General features: G+C 65.7%; 1 protein-coding gene across 1 annotated transcript; it reads left to right on the forward strand.

Moving 5' to 3' along the window:
* Positions 1-329: 329 nt before the first annotated feature.
* Positions 330-14,479, forward strand: ZNF469 (zinc finger protein 469). Its single transcript, XM_061138348.1, has 2 exons — positions 330-385; positions 1,678-14,479. Exon 2 carries the CDS (start codon positions 1,803-1,805, stop codon positions 13,158-13,160), a length of 11,358 nt encoding a protein of 3,785 aa, XP_060994331.1. The 5' UTR covers positions 330-385; positions 1,678-1,802; the 3' UTR covers positions 13,161-14,479.
* Positions 14,480-14,835: the final 356 nt, after the last annotated feature.

Genomic DNA, 14,835 nt, shown 5'->3' on the forward strand with positions numbered 1-14,835 from the left:
GGGGCATTGTGGAGACCTCTCACTTCAGACTTTCAAACCACAGGAACCTGTGATCTATGCACATGAAATACCACAACAAGAAATGTAAAATCACCCTTAACCCAGTGTGAAGGCCGCCAGCTGACCCCAGCCCTGCAGCCCAGCCCTGCCCCCGCCCCACCAGGGCTGGGGGTCCCCCAAGCTCACCCAGCTCCCCACAGCCCTGCCCTCAGCAGCTTTCCGGGGGCTCTGCAGGCTCTATGCTCCCTCGCCAGCTCCCCCTGGGGCTCTTGGTCCCCAGCCAAGCACCAGAGTGATGCTGACATGCTCCCCATTTTCTTTTCAGCCAAGAAATCCCTACCCACAAGGAAGCTGCGCAGCAATCCAGCTGAGGGCCGACTCCCAGGTTTGTAGAAGGGATGGCCGGCGTGGACACCAGAGCTGCCCGGCCCGGCCCCCACCTGCCCCACTGCCCCGTCTCCCTCCATCTTGCTCACTTACTCGGGAAGTGCATCTCACCCATAAATCAGGGGTGACAATAACGCTCTGACCTCTCAAGCCACTGAGAGAACGAGAGGAGTGATGGGACGCACTCTGTGCCCTGGTCCACAGCAGGGCCCACGGGAGCTCAGGCCTCTGTTCTGCCATCATTATCCATTCAGCACACGGCACCCAGGAGCCCTGCCCCCAAGGGCTCTCAACCCTTGGAGACCTTGAAAGGGGAGCTGAGGACTCGCCTGGGGCAATGCAGCCCAGAGCAGGGGGGAGGCCTCCACCTCGGAGGGAGGACCTCCCCAGTAGGCAGGACTGGCCTGGCTGAGGAAGGGGCAAGGTGGGTGACAGGATGCCCTCTGCTGTCCAGCACCTGGACCACACCCCCTGAGTCGAGGAGTCCCTGCCCTGACCTCGGAGTTGGCGGCTGACCTCCCTGGACTGCCCCAGGAAAGCCAAGGAAATAAGTGAGGTGACCAGCCAGCCCCAGGCTTCCTCTGAGAATGAGACCCCCAGCCCTGGGGTGGGAGTGGGGTTGTGGGGTCACAGAGACAAGAAGGGGGGCCTGGGGCTCCCCTCACCCAGCATCTCCCTGCACTCCAGAAGCTCAGCGTTCAGGATGGGGCTTTTCTCCAGAGGCCTGTGGGGGCTGAGCTTCGCTTGAGGGTCATGAGCACACGGCAGACACGTGTGCCCCAAACAGCAGGTCAACTCAGGGCCCAGGAAAAGGAGCCATCAGCTTCCGGAGGCTGGGGGTCCGCTGCAGGGGCAGCAGGTGGGAGCCTCGGCCAGACCCGCCCTCTGTCCTTCCTGGGCTGTCTGCCCTGGCATCTGGTGCCCATTACCCCCACTGTGAGGCCTCTGCAGGTCTGGAAGCAACGTGCCACATGGGGCCTTCCTGCTCAGGGCCCGGCTGGCGCCCTGCAGGGCTGCTCAGGGGTGGCCAGGGTCTTCCCACACCTCCGGCCCCCAGCAGCATTCGCTCTCTTTGCCTTCTTCCTCCCCACCCCCAGCCCACCCCCACCCACTAAGCCCTTCCTCAGTCTGGCAGGAGCTCATCTTCCCTCATCTCTCGAGGGACCATCGGAGCCAAGCCGCCACCCCTAAAAGGGAAGGCTGTGTGCCCACCACTTCTGCTCCAGCCTGCCACACCACCACAGAGCCACAGAGCCACTGTCCCCCACTTACTCTGTCCTTTTCTTGCAGGCTCGTCAGGACCATGCGAGCAGGCTTCTCCAGGGCTCCTCGAGGGGCCAGGATGGCCACCCAGCCCGCTTTCTGCGGCCCTCCTCAGACCACAGCATCCTCCTAGCGCCCAGGACGGAGGGGCCATGCCTGGGGAGCAGCCCCTCGGAGCGCCACCCCCAACCATGACTGGAGACCTGCAGCCCTGCCCGGCGGCCAGTGGCACGGGGGGCCCCCTGCGGCCCCCCGGAGAGATCAGTGCCCTGGCCAACAGGACCACCAAGGCCATGGGCAGCAGGACCCAGGCCATGGACGACCCCAAGACCCAGGTGCAGCAGGATGGGAAGGGGGTGGCCGAGGCCCCGCTGCCCAGAGCGCAGGCCCTGAGCAGCGGCCCCGGCAAGGCCAGCGGCCCCCAAACCCCAGCAGGGAGCAACCTCGTGCAGGCTCGTGTCCAGCGGGCAGGCAGGGCAGCCGGCAGCCCCCAGCAGCTCTACAGTTTGAGCATCGCCAGCACAAGGCCCAAACCCACCCTGGATGGGAAGACCCCTGAGGGCCTGCAGCCCGAGGCCCTCCGGCCCCTAGACGCAGAGATGCCCCCAAGCCAAGGGACCAGAGCCGGTCTCAGGCCCGGCCGTCCCAGGGCCGAGGCCTCCCCTGCCCCGGAGGAGCTCAACTTCCAAAAGTGCTTCCAGGAGACCCCCTCCAGCTTTACCTCCACCAACTATACCTCACCGAGTGCCACCCCCGGGCCCCCACCCCTCAGGGCCCCCCAGAGCAGGGGCACTAGCCCCTGTCGGCCAGCCTCCTACCTGGAATTCCAGGCCAGTGGGGCTGATGCCTGGCCTCCCCCAGCTGAGAACAGCTTCCCAGGTGCTAGTTTTGGGGTCCCCCCCACTGAGCCGGAGCCCTTTCCAGAAGGCGGCAGCCCCGGGGTGGCAGCCTTCCAGTACCCCTTCCCAGAGCTGCAGGGGGCCGGCCGGAGACCCTTCCCAGAGGACACGGCCAGGCCCAAGTACCCCGAACGGGCGGTGGTGCTCGCCTTCCACCAGCCTCGGGGAGCGTGGCCGGAAGCAGTGGGCACGGGCCCGGCCTACCCCCTGGCTGCCCGCCCGGCCCCCCCACCCCCACCCTGCTACTCCAGCCGACCCGGCGTCCTGGAGGCCCCCAGCGACCTTGGAGGTGTGCTCCCTCCCCCTAGTGCTGCTCATCCGGCCTCCAACCCCTTCTCGGAGAGCACAGCCACCTTCCGGGACAGTTTGCACGAGACCATGACCAAAGTGCTCCCTGAGAGACCTCCTTCGGCCCATGAAGGGCTAGGGAGCCCCAGGGGGCCCCCAAACTCCTTGTCCCAGAGGCAGTTTCCAGGGCAGGCCTATGGAAGCCCCGGAGCCAGTGGAGTGGGCACCAGCCCAGGGCCTCGGGACACAGAGCTGGCCGCCTCAGGGCCTCCCACCGCCAGACTGCCCCCGCTGTGGGACCCCGCCCCGGCCCCTTACCCTCCACCTCCCCTGGGTCCCCCAGCCACCACGTTCTTCGAAGCCCAGCCCAGCCCAGGCCAGCGGCTCAACCTGCCCCAGAGCCCCCCGCTGCCCTGGCCCCAGGTGCTTCCGGCCGCCGGACCCAGCTCCCACCGAATGGAGATGCTAAACCGGCTGCCTTTCCCCCCAGGGGCCCCCGAGTGGCAGGGGGGCAGCCAGGGAGCCCCGGGTGCTATGGGCAAGACAGCCGGGCCAGGCGAGAAGCTGGCCGTCCTGAGAAACAGCCCGGGCCAGCACGGCAGTGGCTCCCCTGGCCTGTTTGCCTACAATGGGCTGAAGGACCCGGGAGCCCAGCCCCTATTCTTTGGGGCAGCCCAGCCACAGGCCTCACCCCGGGGACCCCCCGGCCTGCCCCCACCCAGGGTGGTGGGAGCCTCCCCCAGTGAGTCCCCCTTGCCCTCCCCGGCCACCCACACGGCCAGCAGCACCTGCTCATCACTCTCTCCACTGTCTAGCAGCCCAGCCAACCCCAGCTCGGATGAGAGCCAGGTGCCTGGGCCGCTCGCGCCCTCTGCCTTCTTCCACCCTGCCCCTCACCCCCAGGAAGCTGGCAGCCCCTTCCCATCCCCCGAGCCCTCACACAGCCTCCCCATCCACTACCAGCCAGAGCCAGCCAAGACCTTCCCTTTCCCCACAGAGGGGCTGGAGGAGACCCCGTTCCCCAACTCGGGGCTCCAGGCGGGCAGTGCGAGTCTGGAGGGCTTCCCCCAGGGGCCGCCCCCCTACTCCGCCCACCACTTTCCCCTCAGCAGCGCCAGCCTGGACCAGCTGGACGTGCTGCTCACCTGCAGGCAGTGTGACCGGAACTACAGCAGCCTGGCCGCCTTCCTGGGCCACCGGCAGTTCTGCAGCCTGCTGCCAGCCAGGGCCCAGGACAACCACCAGCAGCCCCCGGGTCTCCCCGCGACCCCCAGAGTGCCCGCTGGCAGGACCCCAAGCCCACTCAGCCACACCAGGACAGCTCCCTTCCTGCTGGGCGGAGACCTCCGGCCCGATGGCAGAGATGACTCCATGAGGACAAGCTTCCTGCCCAGCTCTACCGCCACCCCCTTCCCGCTCCCCACAGGGGACCTGGACTTGGAGGACGCTGCCAAGTTGGACAGCCTCATCACGGAGGCACTCAATGGCCTGGAGTACCAGTCCGACAACCCTGAGATCGACAGCAGCTTCATTGATGTCTTCACTGACGAGGAACCTTCGGGGCCCAAGGGCCCCGCTGCCGGGCAGCCCCCCAAGGCCAGGCTGGGGACAACACCAGATAACAAAGCCCCAGCCCCAGCCCCACCCCCAGCAGCGGATGTCCCGCTGGAGACCCAGCCCCGCCAGCCTGGGGATGGGGGCTACCCAGCCGGCCCCAGGCCCAAAACCCGCTCCCTGGGCCCAGCACCTGCAGAGACAGATGGGGCCAGCCTGGCTGGCCAGCAGAGGAGAGGAAAGCGGTTCAAGTTGTTTCGGAAAGAGCTGGACACAGTTAACACCACCAAGAGGCCTGGCAGGGGCTCCAGGGCCGCCCGCCTGAGGCCACGGAGGAAAGGCCGGGCTGAGGCCCGCCCGCGGGATCTCAGAACCCAGGCCCCCAAGAGCCACACAGACCCCGGGGGCCGGGCCCTGCTGGTGGAGACCAGGAGCTCCCGGCGCCTCCGACTGTCCCCCGGCCAGGATTGCAGGCGGAGGCGGGCACGGGGCGGCACCTGGAGCAAGGAGCTCATCCACAAGATCGTGCAGCAGAAGAACCGGGCAGGTGGGCGCAGCCCAGCCCCGGGTGCCTTGGATGGCGGGCCCCAGCACTGCGACTGCGCCTCCGAGTCTGAGGAGGAGGACGGACCGAGGCCCCCGGGCTCCCGCTTCAGAGGCCGGCCCCGCCCCAGCGGCCGGCGATGGCGCCGGGGCGAGAAGAGGAAGGAAGTGGACTTGACCCCAGGCCCCAGAGAGGACGGGCAGCAGCAGAAACCCAGGAAGGTGGTGAAGCAGGAGGCTGCGAGGTCTGGGGGCTACCCGGGCCCCGAGGAGCTGGGCAGGCCTGAGCCAGGCCTCAGCCAGAGTCCCAGGGCCCAGGGCCGGTCGCACAGCCCAGAGGCTGGAGTGGACCCGGAGGAGAAAGGCCCCCAGCTTCTCCTACAGGATCTCACTGGTGCCGAGACCCCAGAGGAGAGTCCTCCGCCTCCGGGCTTCCCTCAAGACACTGAGACCCCTGAAATCGCTGATGACCTTCCTCCTGATGCCACGGAACTTCACAAGGAGGCTCCAGACTCCTCTCCAGCTCCCTGCAGGGGAGGCGGCCTCTGCCCCCCAGCCCCCGAGCGACCACAGCTCCACAGGGAGGACACAGTGCTGCCCCTCGCAAGCTCACCCACATTGGGTGCACATCGGTGCTTGGAGCCAGTCACCTCTCAGGACAGAGAGGACCTGCCTGCCTCTCCATCCGGAGAATCACTGGTGCCTGTCGCTAACGCTGTCCACACGGTCCACTTGGACCCCAGCACCCTCTTTGTGAAGAACCCTGGTCTTGGAGAGTCCATGGAGGCTCCAGCTGCCAGAAAGGGGCCTCAGCCCTACAGCAGCCCCCGCAGTGAGCTGTTCCTTGGACCCAAAGACCTGGCCGGCTGTTTCCACAAAGACCTGGGCTCCCACTCCTCAGCCCCAGACAGCCCACAAGCCATTAGGGCACGCCTACGCCAGGATGACCACAATGCCAGTTCCCCGGATCCAAAGCCGCCCAGGAGCCCGCCCTACACAGGCGTCACAGACCCAGGCAGAGACCAATCGGCGCTGGCCTTGGAGCCCACGCCCCTCCCCTCAGGGCCGCCCAGGGACAACTTCCACCTGCCAACCTACGGCAGCCTCTCTGGGCACAGGGACACCCATGTGCTGCGTGCGTGTGCTGCCCCTCCCCCGAGGAAACCCCAGCTAGACCCACCGTACCCCTCGCTTCTGCCTGAAAGGGGCTGGTCCTTGCTGGAGGAAGTGTCCCCGGTGCCACCCAGCCATCCGGGCTTTTTTCCCAGCCTCCTGGGGGAAAAGACTCTCAGTCAGCAGTGTCCCAGTGAAGGGCCCGTGGCCGCCAGCCTTAGCGCTCTGCCCACCAGGGCTGTCGAGGGTAGCACCACAGCTACCTGCGACCTGTCCGAGGAGGAGTTGGAAATCAAACGGCTGGTCACGGAACTGGAGAGTCAGCTGCAGAGCAGAGAGCCGTGCAGGGCCAGCACCACTGGTCCCGGGGAGTCGAGTCCACACGGGGAGGGGGCGGACACCATGGGGGGCGCCCTGGCGAGCCCCCAGGAGGAGTGGCCCTCACCCTTGACCCTAGGAGAAGCAGCCTTGGCCCCCAGCACCCACAAGGACGTGGTTCCTCAGGGTCCTTCCAGCCCCGTGGGGGCCAGCCTCAGTTTCCAATTCGTGCAGAAAGCCAGAGTCTCAAAGACAAGGCTCCCCAGAGCCGAAGGAGGCCAAAGGGCCCACCAGGAAGTCTGCGTACCGGACCCCGTGTCAGATGTGGGGAGTTTAGCGAAGCGCTGCCCAAGCCTGGAGCCTTCGCTTCCTAAGGGTCACGGGGCCCCCAGAACACAACATGGCCAAAGCGTCCCACTGCTCCTTCCCTGCCCACCGAGAGGGGGGCTTTCCCCGGGACCCCGCAAGGCACCTGGGCCCTGTCAAGATCCTCTGGAGCTGGCGGCATTCAGCAGCCCCACTGCCCATCTAGCGCCTGGCTTGGCATTTCGGGGTGCCGAGCTTCTGCCTCTGGGCGCCACCCCACCTTCTGCTGCCATCCACAGCAGCGTCCCCAGGGGGCACTCTGTAAGCAGCACAGGTGAGCCAGGAGGAACAGGTCTCCTGCCCCCTGTCGCAGCAGGCGCTGGCCATGAGGGCGAGGAGGAGTTTGTGCCAGTAGGAGTCTCTCCAAGCTGTGCCTCTGCGCCCAACCCCAGCCCGGGCAGGAGGCTCCAGGACCCAGCCTCCAGCCCACTTCATCAGCTGCAGCTCCTGGTGGCCAGAGCAGCTGAGAGGGGAGATGATGCCCAGGTCTCAAGGGCAGCCCCCCCTGCTGACACCCAGAGCCCTCTGCACAGCAATCCCTCAGATCTGGGAGGTGATGGCAAGGAAGGAGGGACAGTGGCCCACAGCCCTGCCCTGGGCTCCCTGGGAGACATGCAGATGACCACCGTGGCCGGATGTCAGCTGGAGCCAGACGAAGATGGACATGCAGGCACACATGGCCAGGCCGAGAAGCCCAGGGGCCGAGCCGAAGCTGGCCACCTGCAGCCAGGCGACCGAGGGAGGCCAGGGAGACTGGACAGCTGCACCACAGCCAGTGCCGACCCTGAAACCACACCGGCCGGGCTGGTCAGGGCTGCAGACCAGCTGGGGGCACAGCTCCAGGGAAGCAGGGCAGCCATGGGCCCTTGCAACGAGGCACAGGACAACCCAAGCCCCACCTCCTCTGAGACAGACTCTTCAGTCCCAGCCTTGGTGGCAGCCCACACCCCAGACAGGCCCGGGGACTGGACTCTGGATGCGGTGGCAGCTGGCCCAGGCCTTAGAAAGCATCTGCTGTTCACTGGGGAAAGCCCAGAGCCCCCCACCAGGGACCTGGCCAGCCGCACCCCTTCATCCGCCTCTGCAGCCCCCTCTGATCCCTGCGGCCTCAAGCCCCTACAGCAGGAAGGCCCTCCCGCAGCACCTTCAGGGGAGCTCAGGGACCTGCTCCCAGCGTCTCCATCCCACGGGGGCGCTGCCAGCCCTCAGCTTCTGTCGGCCTCTTCTCCCACCTGGACACCTCCAGAAGGGGCCGACTGCAGCCCAGCACCCGCAGGCACTGCGGCACCCCTGGCAGCGTCCCCCTCTTTGAAGACAAGCCACTGTGGCCTCAAGGAAAGCCTGGCTCACCACCCTCTCCTGGGGGACGGCAGCCCCCTGGAAGACCCTCCCAAGGAGCCCAGCTTCATCAGCATCGTCAGCACCGCCCACAGAGGGGCCCGCCCTAGAGGTCATGTGTCAAAAACCCTAGAAGCTTCCAAAAAAGAGAGGCCAAGAGACTCCCCTGCCCGTGCCACCCCTCCCCACCCAACGACCATCAGCACCCCAGGAGTGACTGTCAAGGCTGCTGCCCTGCCCAGCGTCCACACCACTGGTGTCCTGGGGGCACTCAGAGGCCCCAGGGCTGAGTCGTCAGACCCCAGGGGAGTCCTGCCCATCATGCACCCAGATGGGGTGCCCACAGGCTCCTCCTCTGAACCCCTAGGCAACAGGGAAGGCCAGGGTGTCACCACTGTGCCCACTGACCCTTCCACACGGGGGGCCACGTGGCCAGATCTCCACATCTGCCAAGAAGGCAAGGCTCTGGCCAGCCTCCAAGGACAGAAGAGCCTGGAGATGCCTGGGGCCAGGCCCCCTGCCATTACCAAGGCATCCGAGGCTGGTGCCAGGGGTGTGCCAGTGACCTGCCCTTCCACAGAGCTCTGCCCAGGCAGCACAACCAACGATTCCAGAGCCCACTCCCCCCAAAGTGCCCTCCACCAGAGACCCCAGGCAGATGTCCTCAATCCCCAGAACCTCAGACAGAAGCCGCGTGGCTTTAAAAAGAAGCCGGTGTTCACTGAGAATGGCCACTGGAGAGGCGGAGCCCCCAGCGGGCGGCCAGTGACCTGCGAGGTCTGCTCAGCTTCCTTCCGCTCCAGGCCAGGCCTGAGCCGCCACCGAGCCAGGAAGCATGGGCTGCACAAGGGTGCTGCATCCCAGCCAAGCCCAGTGCCCCAACCTACTCCCCAGACCTGCCACCGCCCCGGGAAGAAGAATCGCAGAGCGCTGGGGAAGGAGGAACCTGGGCGCTTGGCGGGAGACCCCAGCCAGGCCCGGGCGGCGCCCCCTGTTCGTGGCTCTACAGCCCCTGAGGATGCCCTGGGTCCCGAGACATCCAAGGGACTCAGGCAGGGGCTCAGCCTTCTAGGAGCTCCAGGCTGTCCCCCAAGCTGGGAGCCGTACACCCCAGATACAATCAGGCAAGGGGTGGACGTGAGGCCTACAGAGCCCAGGAAACAGGACTGGCTGGGGAGGGAAGAGCTCCGACCCAAACAGGCAGAGAAAGGCGGGGGCCAGAGGCGTGGCAGACCGCCCACAGACTTCCCCAGCGAGTCAGAGGGGAAATCTAACAAGAAAGCGAGGAAGCCCAGAGCAAGAAGGTTCCGGGAGGAGAGCAATCCCCAGGTCCCTGCCAACGTGACTCCAGACGGAAGCTGCTGGAGTCCATCCACCTCCACTGCCAGCTGCCGCCGCCCCTCACCCAAAACAGAGCAAGAGACCAAGGCCACGGACCTGGAGGAGACACCTGCACAGAAGCCACCTGGGGACTGGGTGGCTCGTCCAAGGATGGTGGAGGGGGCGCCTCCGGGGGAAGGGCCAGGGGAGCAGAAGGCAGCCCTGGTGAGAGGGTGTGGGGGACCCAGAGAGACCAGGACATCTGGCATCTGTGAAGAGCCACTGAGGGAGACTGGGGGTAAGCCTGCAGGGGACAGTAGAGAGGCCAACAGCAGATCAGGGCATGGTGTCTGGGAGGGGCAGGGGCCCCCCTGGGCCCCCCAGGGCCCCCCTGAGACTCATGGTTCTGAAGCAGGCGGCACCATCAGCAGTTCTTGCTCCCAGGCCCCCCTGCACAGCCCAGGAGAGGGTGTCTCAGAGCAGGAGGGCATGGCTCCTAAAGCCCCCGGCCCGGAGCATGGGGACCCTCTGAGCTTGTTGGATGATGAGGCCTCTTTTTCCCAGCTCTTCCCCCTGGGAGACCGCTTGGCTCGGAAGAAGAACCCCCGTGTCTATGGGAAGCGCTGTAAAAAGTCGGAGCCCCCGCCCCGGGTGGAGCCCAGTGGCCAAGTAGGGGGCAGTGTCACTCTGTCCTCTGCCCGCCTGCCCACAGACCTCAGTGACTCTGGCTCGCTCTGCCTGTCCCACGAGGACCCATGGGGTGATGAGGCCACCGAGCTGCCTGAGTCCTTCCTCCTGGAGGGCTTCCTCAACAGCAAGGTTCCGGGCATCGACCCCTGGGCCCCAGGCCCCAGCCTGTGGGCCCTGGAGCCCCACCTGGAGGCAAACCCCTGCTGCGCTGAGGGCCACCCGTCAGAAAACATCCCCGAGCTACACATGGTCCCGGCAGCTTGGCGAGGCCTGGAGCTTCAGGCCCCCGCGGACGAGGTCACCTCTTCTCTAGGAGATGTGAGCCCTGAGCCCCCCAACCTGGAGCGAGAGCACTACGACTGTGGGGTGCCCAGGAGTGTCATGGACCTGGAGACGCTTGGCACCAAACTGGAGATACAGGACCTGTGCTTCCTGGGACCCTGTGAAGACCCTGTGGGTCTCCCCAGCACCAGCTTCTTGGATGTCAAGGCCACGGCCGGTTCCCAGGGCCCACGGAGCAGGACAGAGGAGGCGGACAGGGCAAGAAGGGCCACAGGCGAAAGCCAGCATGCCAAGGCCAGGAGAGCGTCCTACAAGTGCAGGGTGTGCTTCCAGCGCTTCCACGGCCTGGGCGAGCTGGACCTGCACAAGCTGGCTCACAGCCCCTCCCCGCCCCCCACCTGCTACATGTGCGTGGAGCGCAGGTTCGGCTCCCGGGAGCTGCTCCGGGAGCACCTGCTGGAGAAGCACGTGCAGAGCAAGGCAGGGCTGTGGGCCTGCGGCATGTGCCTGCGGGAGGTGTCCGACGTCTGGATGTACAACGAGCACCTGCGGGAACACGCCGTGCGCTTCGCCCGCAAGGGGCAGGCGCGGCGGTCGCTGGGGGACCTGCCCTCATGCTGGGAGGGCGGCGACGTAGTCACGCACTTCCTGAGCGGCATCGCGGGGCAGGCCTCCAGATCCCACCGGGGCAAGCGCTCAGTCTCCGGCAAGGCAGGCGAGGGCTGCGCAGAGGCGTCGGGGCCGGACGCGGGAGCCGGGAAGGCGTTCCCGAGGGAGCGGCGGAGGCCCCAGGCCCGCAGCCGCGGCTGCGACGCGGTCGGCGCTTCGGCGCAGGGCAGCCCTTCCGCCTGCGCGCGCCCGATCCCGGCCGGCGGCGCGTCCCCTGAAGCCCGTCCCCACGGCGAGCCCCCGCTCCCGGCCGTCCCGGTGCACCAGGACTGCAAGGACCCGGCCCGCGACTGCCACCACTGCGGGAAGCGGTTCCCCAAGCCCTTCAAGCTGCAGCGCCACCTGGCGGTGCACAGCCCGCAGCGCGTCTACCTGTGCCCGCAGTGCCCGCGCGTCTACCCAGAGCACCAGGAGCTGCGCGCGCACCTGGGCGGCGAACACGGGCTGAGCGGGGAGCTGGAGCTGGCGCACACGCCGCTGTACGCCTGCGAGCTCTGCGCCAATGTCACGCACATCAGCAAACGGTCCTTCGTCTGCAGCTCCTGCAACTACACCTTCGCCAAAAAGGAGCAGTTCGACCGGCATATGGACAAACACCGGAGGAAGGGGCAGCAGCCCTTCACGTTCCGCGGCGTGAGGAGGCCCGGCGCCCCCGGGCGGAAGGCTTCGGCCCGAGAGGGCACGCTGCCTAGCAAACGGCGCAGGGTGGCTGCGCCCAGCAGCCCTGCCAGGTCCAGCGCGAATGGGCCTCTGTCCCAGGGCAGCAGCCCCACCCCGAGTGAGGGGTCCCTCCCAGCCCTGCTCCAGCCCTGCCCAGAGGCAGCTCCCGGCACCACCAACGGGCAGCCCGGGACCCCAGAAAAGCCCATAGACCCTCTAGACCACCAGGAGCTCCTGCCCCCATCCTTGTCTCCTTTCCCAGCGGCCTCGGCTAATGGCAAAAATGGCCACAAGCCCGACCAGGCCCTGGAGAGCTCCGAGGATGAGGCCTCCCCAGGCAGCCCTGAGCACCTCCTCCAGCAGGCTTTCCTGCCGGGGGGCTCTCTGCCCCTGCTGGGGGCCGCAGACCAAGAGGTAGAGGAAAAGAGGACAGCTGGCCCGTTCTCAGGGAAACACAGGACCCCAAGTGCACCTGGCAGATGTGCCCCTGACAATCACCCGGAAGCCCCCTCTCTGCTCTGGAAGGAGAAGCAGGTGTCCACGTGTCATGCGGTGCCTGCAGGGGCGACAGGGGGCCCCTCCCACAGAGGCAGTGCCCCCAAGCCTAGGGGCTGCGGGAGTTTATCAAAGGACAGGTCAAGCTCATCCACCCCCAACAAAGCACCCAAGGTCCCAGGACAACTGAAGAAGGCGGTAGCCAGCCCAGTGCCCAGTGAACTCCCCCGTGGCACTGAGAAGCCGAAGCCCACCCCCCTCAAAGCCAAGCCAGGCTCTCAAGGTGCTGGAGGCCCCCGGCAGGGCACCAAGGCAGTGGGCGGCAGCCAGCCCCAGCCAGCCAGTGGACGGCTCCAAAGCGAGACAGCCACCACCCCAGCCAAGCCCGACTGCCCAGGCCAGGGCCCTGCCCCAGACAAGGCCCTCCCTCGTGCCCTAGCCAAAGGCTACCCCAAGGGGCCAAGGGAAGCTGGTGGCCAGGGGCTGCGAGGGAGCCTGGGCCCCAGGGAGGACGCAGACAGCAGTGAGAAGAAGAGAAAAGGCCGGGCCCCAGAGCCAGCCAGGAGCGAAGGTGTGGGGAGCCTGGGCAAAGGCCCCTTGGCCCCCAACAAACCCCCCCGGGCTCCCCGGAAGCAGGCAACTCCCAGCCGCGTGATCCCCGCCAAGCCCAAGCCCAAGCCCAGGCCCAGTAGCCAGAACAGCTCGATGCTCCCTCAATCCTCAGAGGTGCAGAAGCGGGAGCCCGGCCATGCCCACGGGGACCTCAGATACAGCAAGGAGGGGCTGAGCAAGGCCCTCCCCCAGACAAGACCTCTACACAGGCCCCCCAGGAAGGGTGGGGCTGTCCACAGTGCGGAACCCCCTAACCCCCGGGCCTGCCGCACAGCCGAGTCCCAGAGCCACCTCCTCAGCCAGCTGTTCGGTCAGAGACTAACCAGTTTCAAGATCCCTTTGAAAAAGGACTCTTCTGAGTAATTTATAGGAGCCAGCAAGTGCCTGGGAGTGGGATTGGAGACAAACTCACAAATGGGGGACCCTGGTCTTTTTTTGAGGAGCTCCAGTCGTCTGAGAGTTTGCCTGATGGCCACATCTTAATCCATCTGATGTACCATGAAAATGCTCAGACTTTAGTGTTAGAGCTGCAACTGTGATGCCTTGAGCAGAGCCTGGGGTGGACAGCAATCCCTTTATAGCTGGTAGGTGAGGGTGAGGGCTGGGCCAGCTGCAGCCTCTTTGAGGCCATGCAGCTGTTTATCCAGTACCAAGAAGTTAAGGAGAGAGTGGCTCATCCCCCCAGCCCCATGTGCCCCACAGTTAAGGCCCAGTATGCCACAGAACCCCTCGCTTTGAGGATTTCCACAGGGCTCCCCCACCCTTGTCATCTAACAGGAAGTAAGTTGAGGCAGCTGCCAGTCAGATGGTGGCAGCCTCCATCTTAGTGTCGTTGCTGCTGTTGCTGGAATTCCAAAGCGACCCTAGAAATCAGATGGGGGCCAAAGAGCCATCTCTGAGCTGCCCAGCCCCATAGAGCACAACAGGCCTCTGACCGCAGGGTTGTGAGGCCACTGTCCGTGCTGCTGACAGAAAAGCTGGTCTCTAGTGCACCTTGACCCCTGGTCCTCTGTCTCCACCCCCACCACCTCCACCCCAGCCTCCGCAGTTGCCCTCTCTAGAGCCTGCCTCCTACACGGAGCTCTCTGCTGCAAGTATGAGCAATTTTACTCTGAAGTTTCTGGTGCTATTTTCATGTAATGTGAATACAGGCTTCCTTGATTTGTTTTACCTGGGGGATGGGGTCGGACCAAGAGGCGCTAGGGGTCACGCAGGCTGCCCAAGGCACCAGCGGCCCAAGAAGCCCTGACTGGCTCCCAGCCGCCTGCGTGTGGCTCCAGCCCCGCGGTCAGGTCGGAGCAGCCAGATGGGACCCTCAAGGCCGGCTCATGCACTGACCCGACCAGGGGCCGGCACGCATGTCCTTTTCACAGAATCGTGTCTTCACGGGGGCAGGAGGTGGGGAGAGGCTACCTTCTGTCCTTAGGTGTCTCTGAGGTTTGCGGTTTGTTTTGTTGTTTCTTCATTTTAACCTTAGGTACAGTGTGTATGTCAAAAGTTCTAATTTTTATATTTTGAAAGAGACCAAATCAAGCCCAAACTGCCTTTTTTTGTAGAAGGTGTGTGTGCCACTCAGAGTGCCTCTTTAGTGCTGATGAATAAACCTGGGGTGGGGGGAGCTCTGAGGTTGTACTGTAAAACCGTAGCAATCCGTGCTGTCAAATATATGCCCACTGTTGTCACAGGGCGCCTCCGCCGTGGCCTCTGTCCTCCCACCAGCCCCACCCTGCTGCCCCGCCGAGCCGCCTCCCTTGTCCTGCCCGAGTCACCTGGCCCTGCAGAGCCTACCGGCAGTGCAGCAGTCCCACCAGGTCCCAGACCCGTTAACACGGCGAAGATAACGCATCAGTGCTGCGGGCCCCTCTGGGTTAGGGAACCGGAGGTCAGCACAGACAGCAGGGGGGACCAGACCCGGAGACCGCCCCCCACCACAGGCTCTGACCCCTAGGGACCCCGAGTCCTGAAGATGTCTCCAGAGACCCCTGTGTTGGGGACAAGCACTTGGAGGTCAGCAGATCCCTGTCTGGCCCCTGACAGC

Source organism: Dama dama, chromosome 4 (assembly GCF_033118175.1).
Source record: "Dama dama isolate Ldn47 chromosome 4, ASM3311817v1, whole genome shotgun sequence".
Lineage (NCBI taxonomy): Eukaryota > Metazoa > Chordata > Mammalia > Artiodactyla > Cervidae > Dama > Dama dama.

Excerpts from the sequence above, each read along its gene's own strand:
- ZNF469 (XM_061138348.1), top strand. The coding sequence starts at position 1,803 with ATGCCTGGGGAGCAGCCCCTCGGAGCGCCACCCCCAACCATGACTGGA.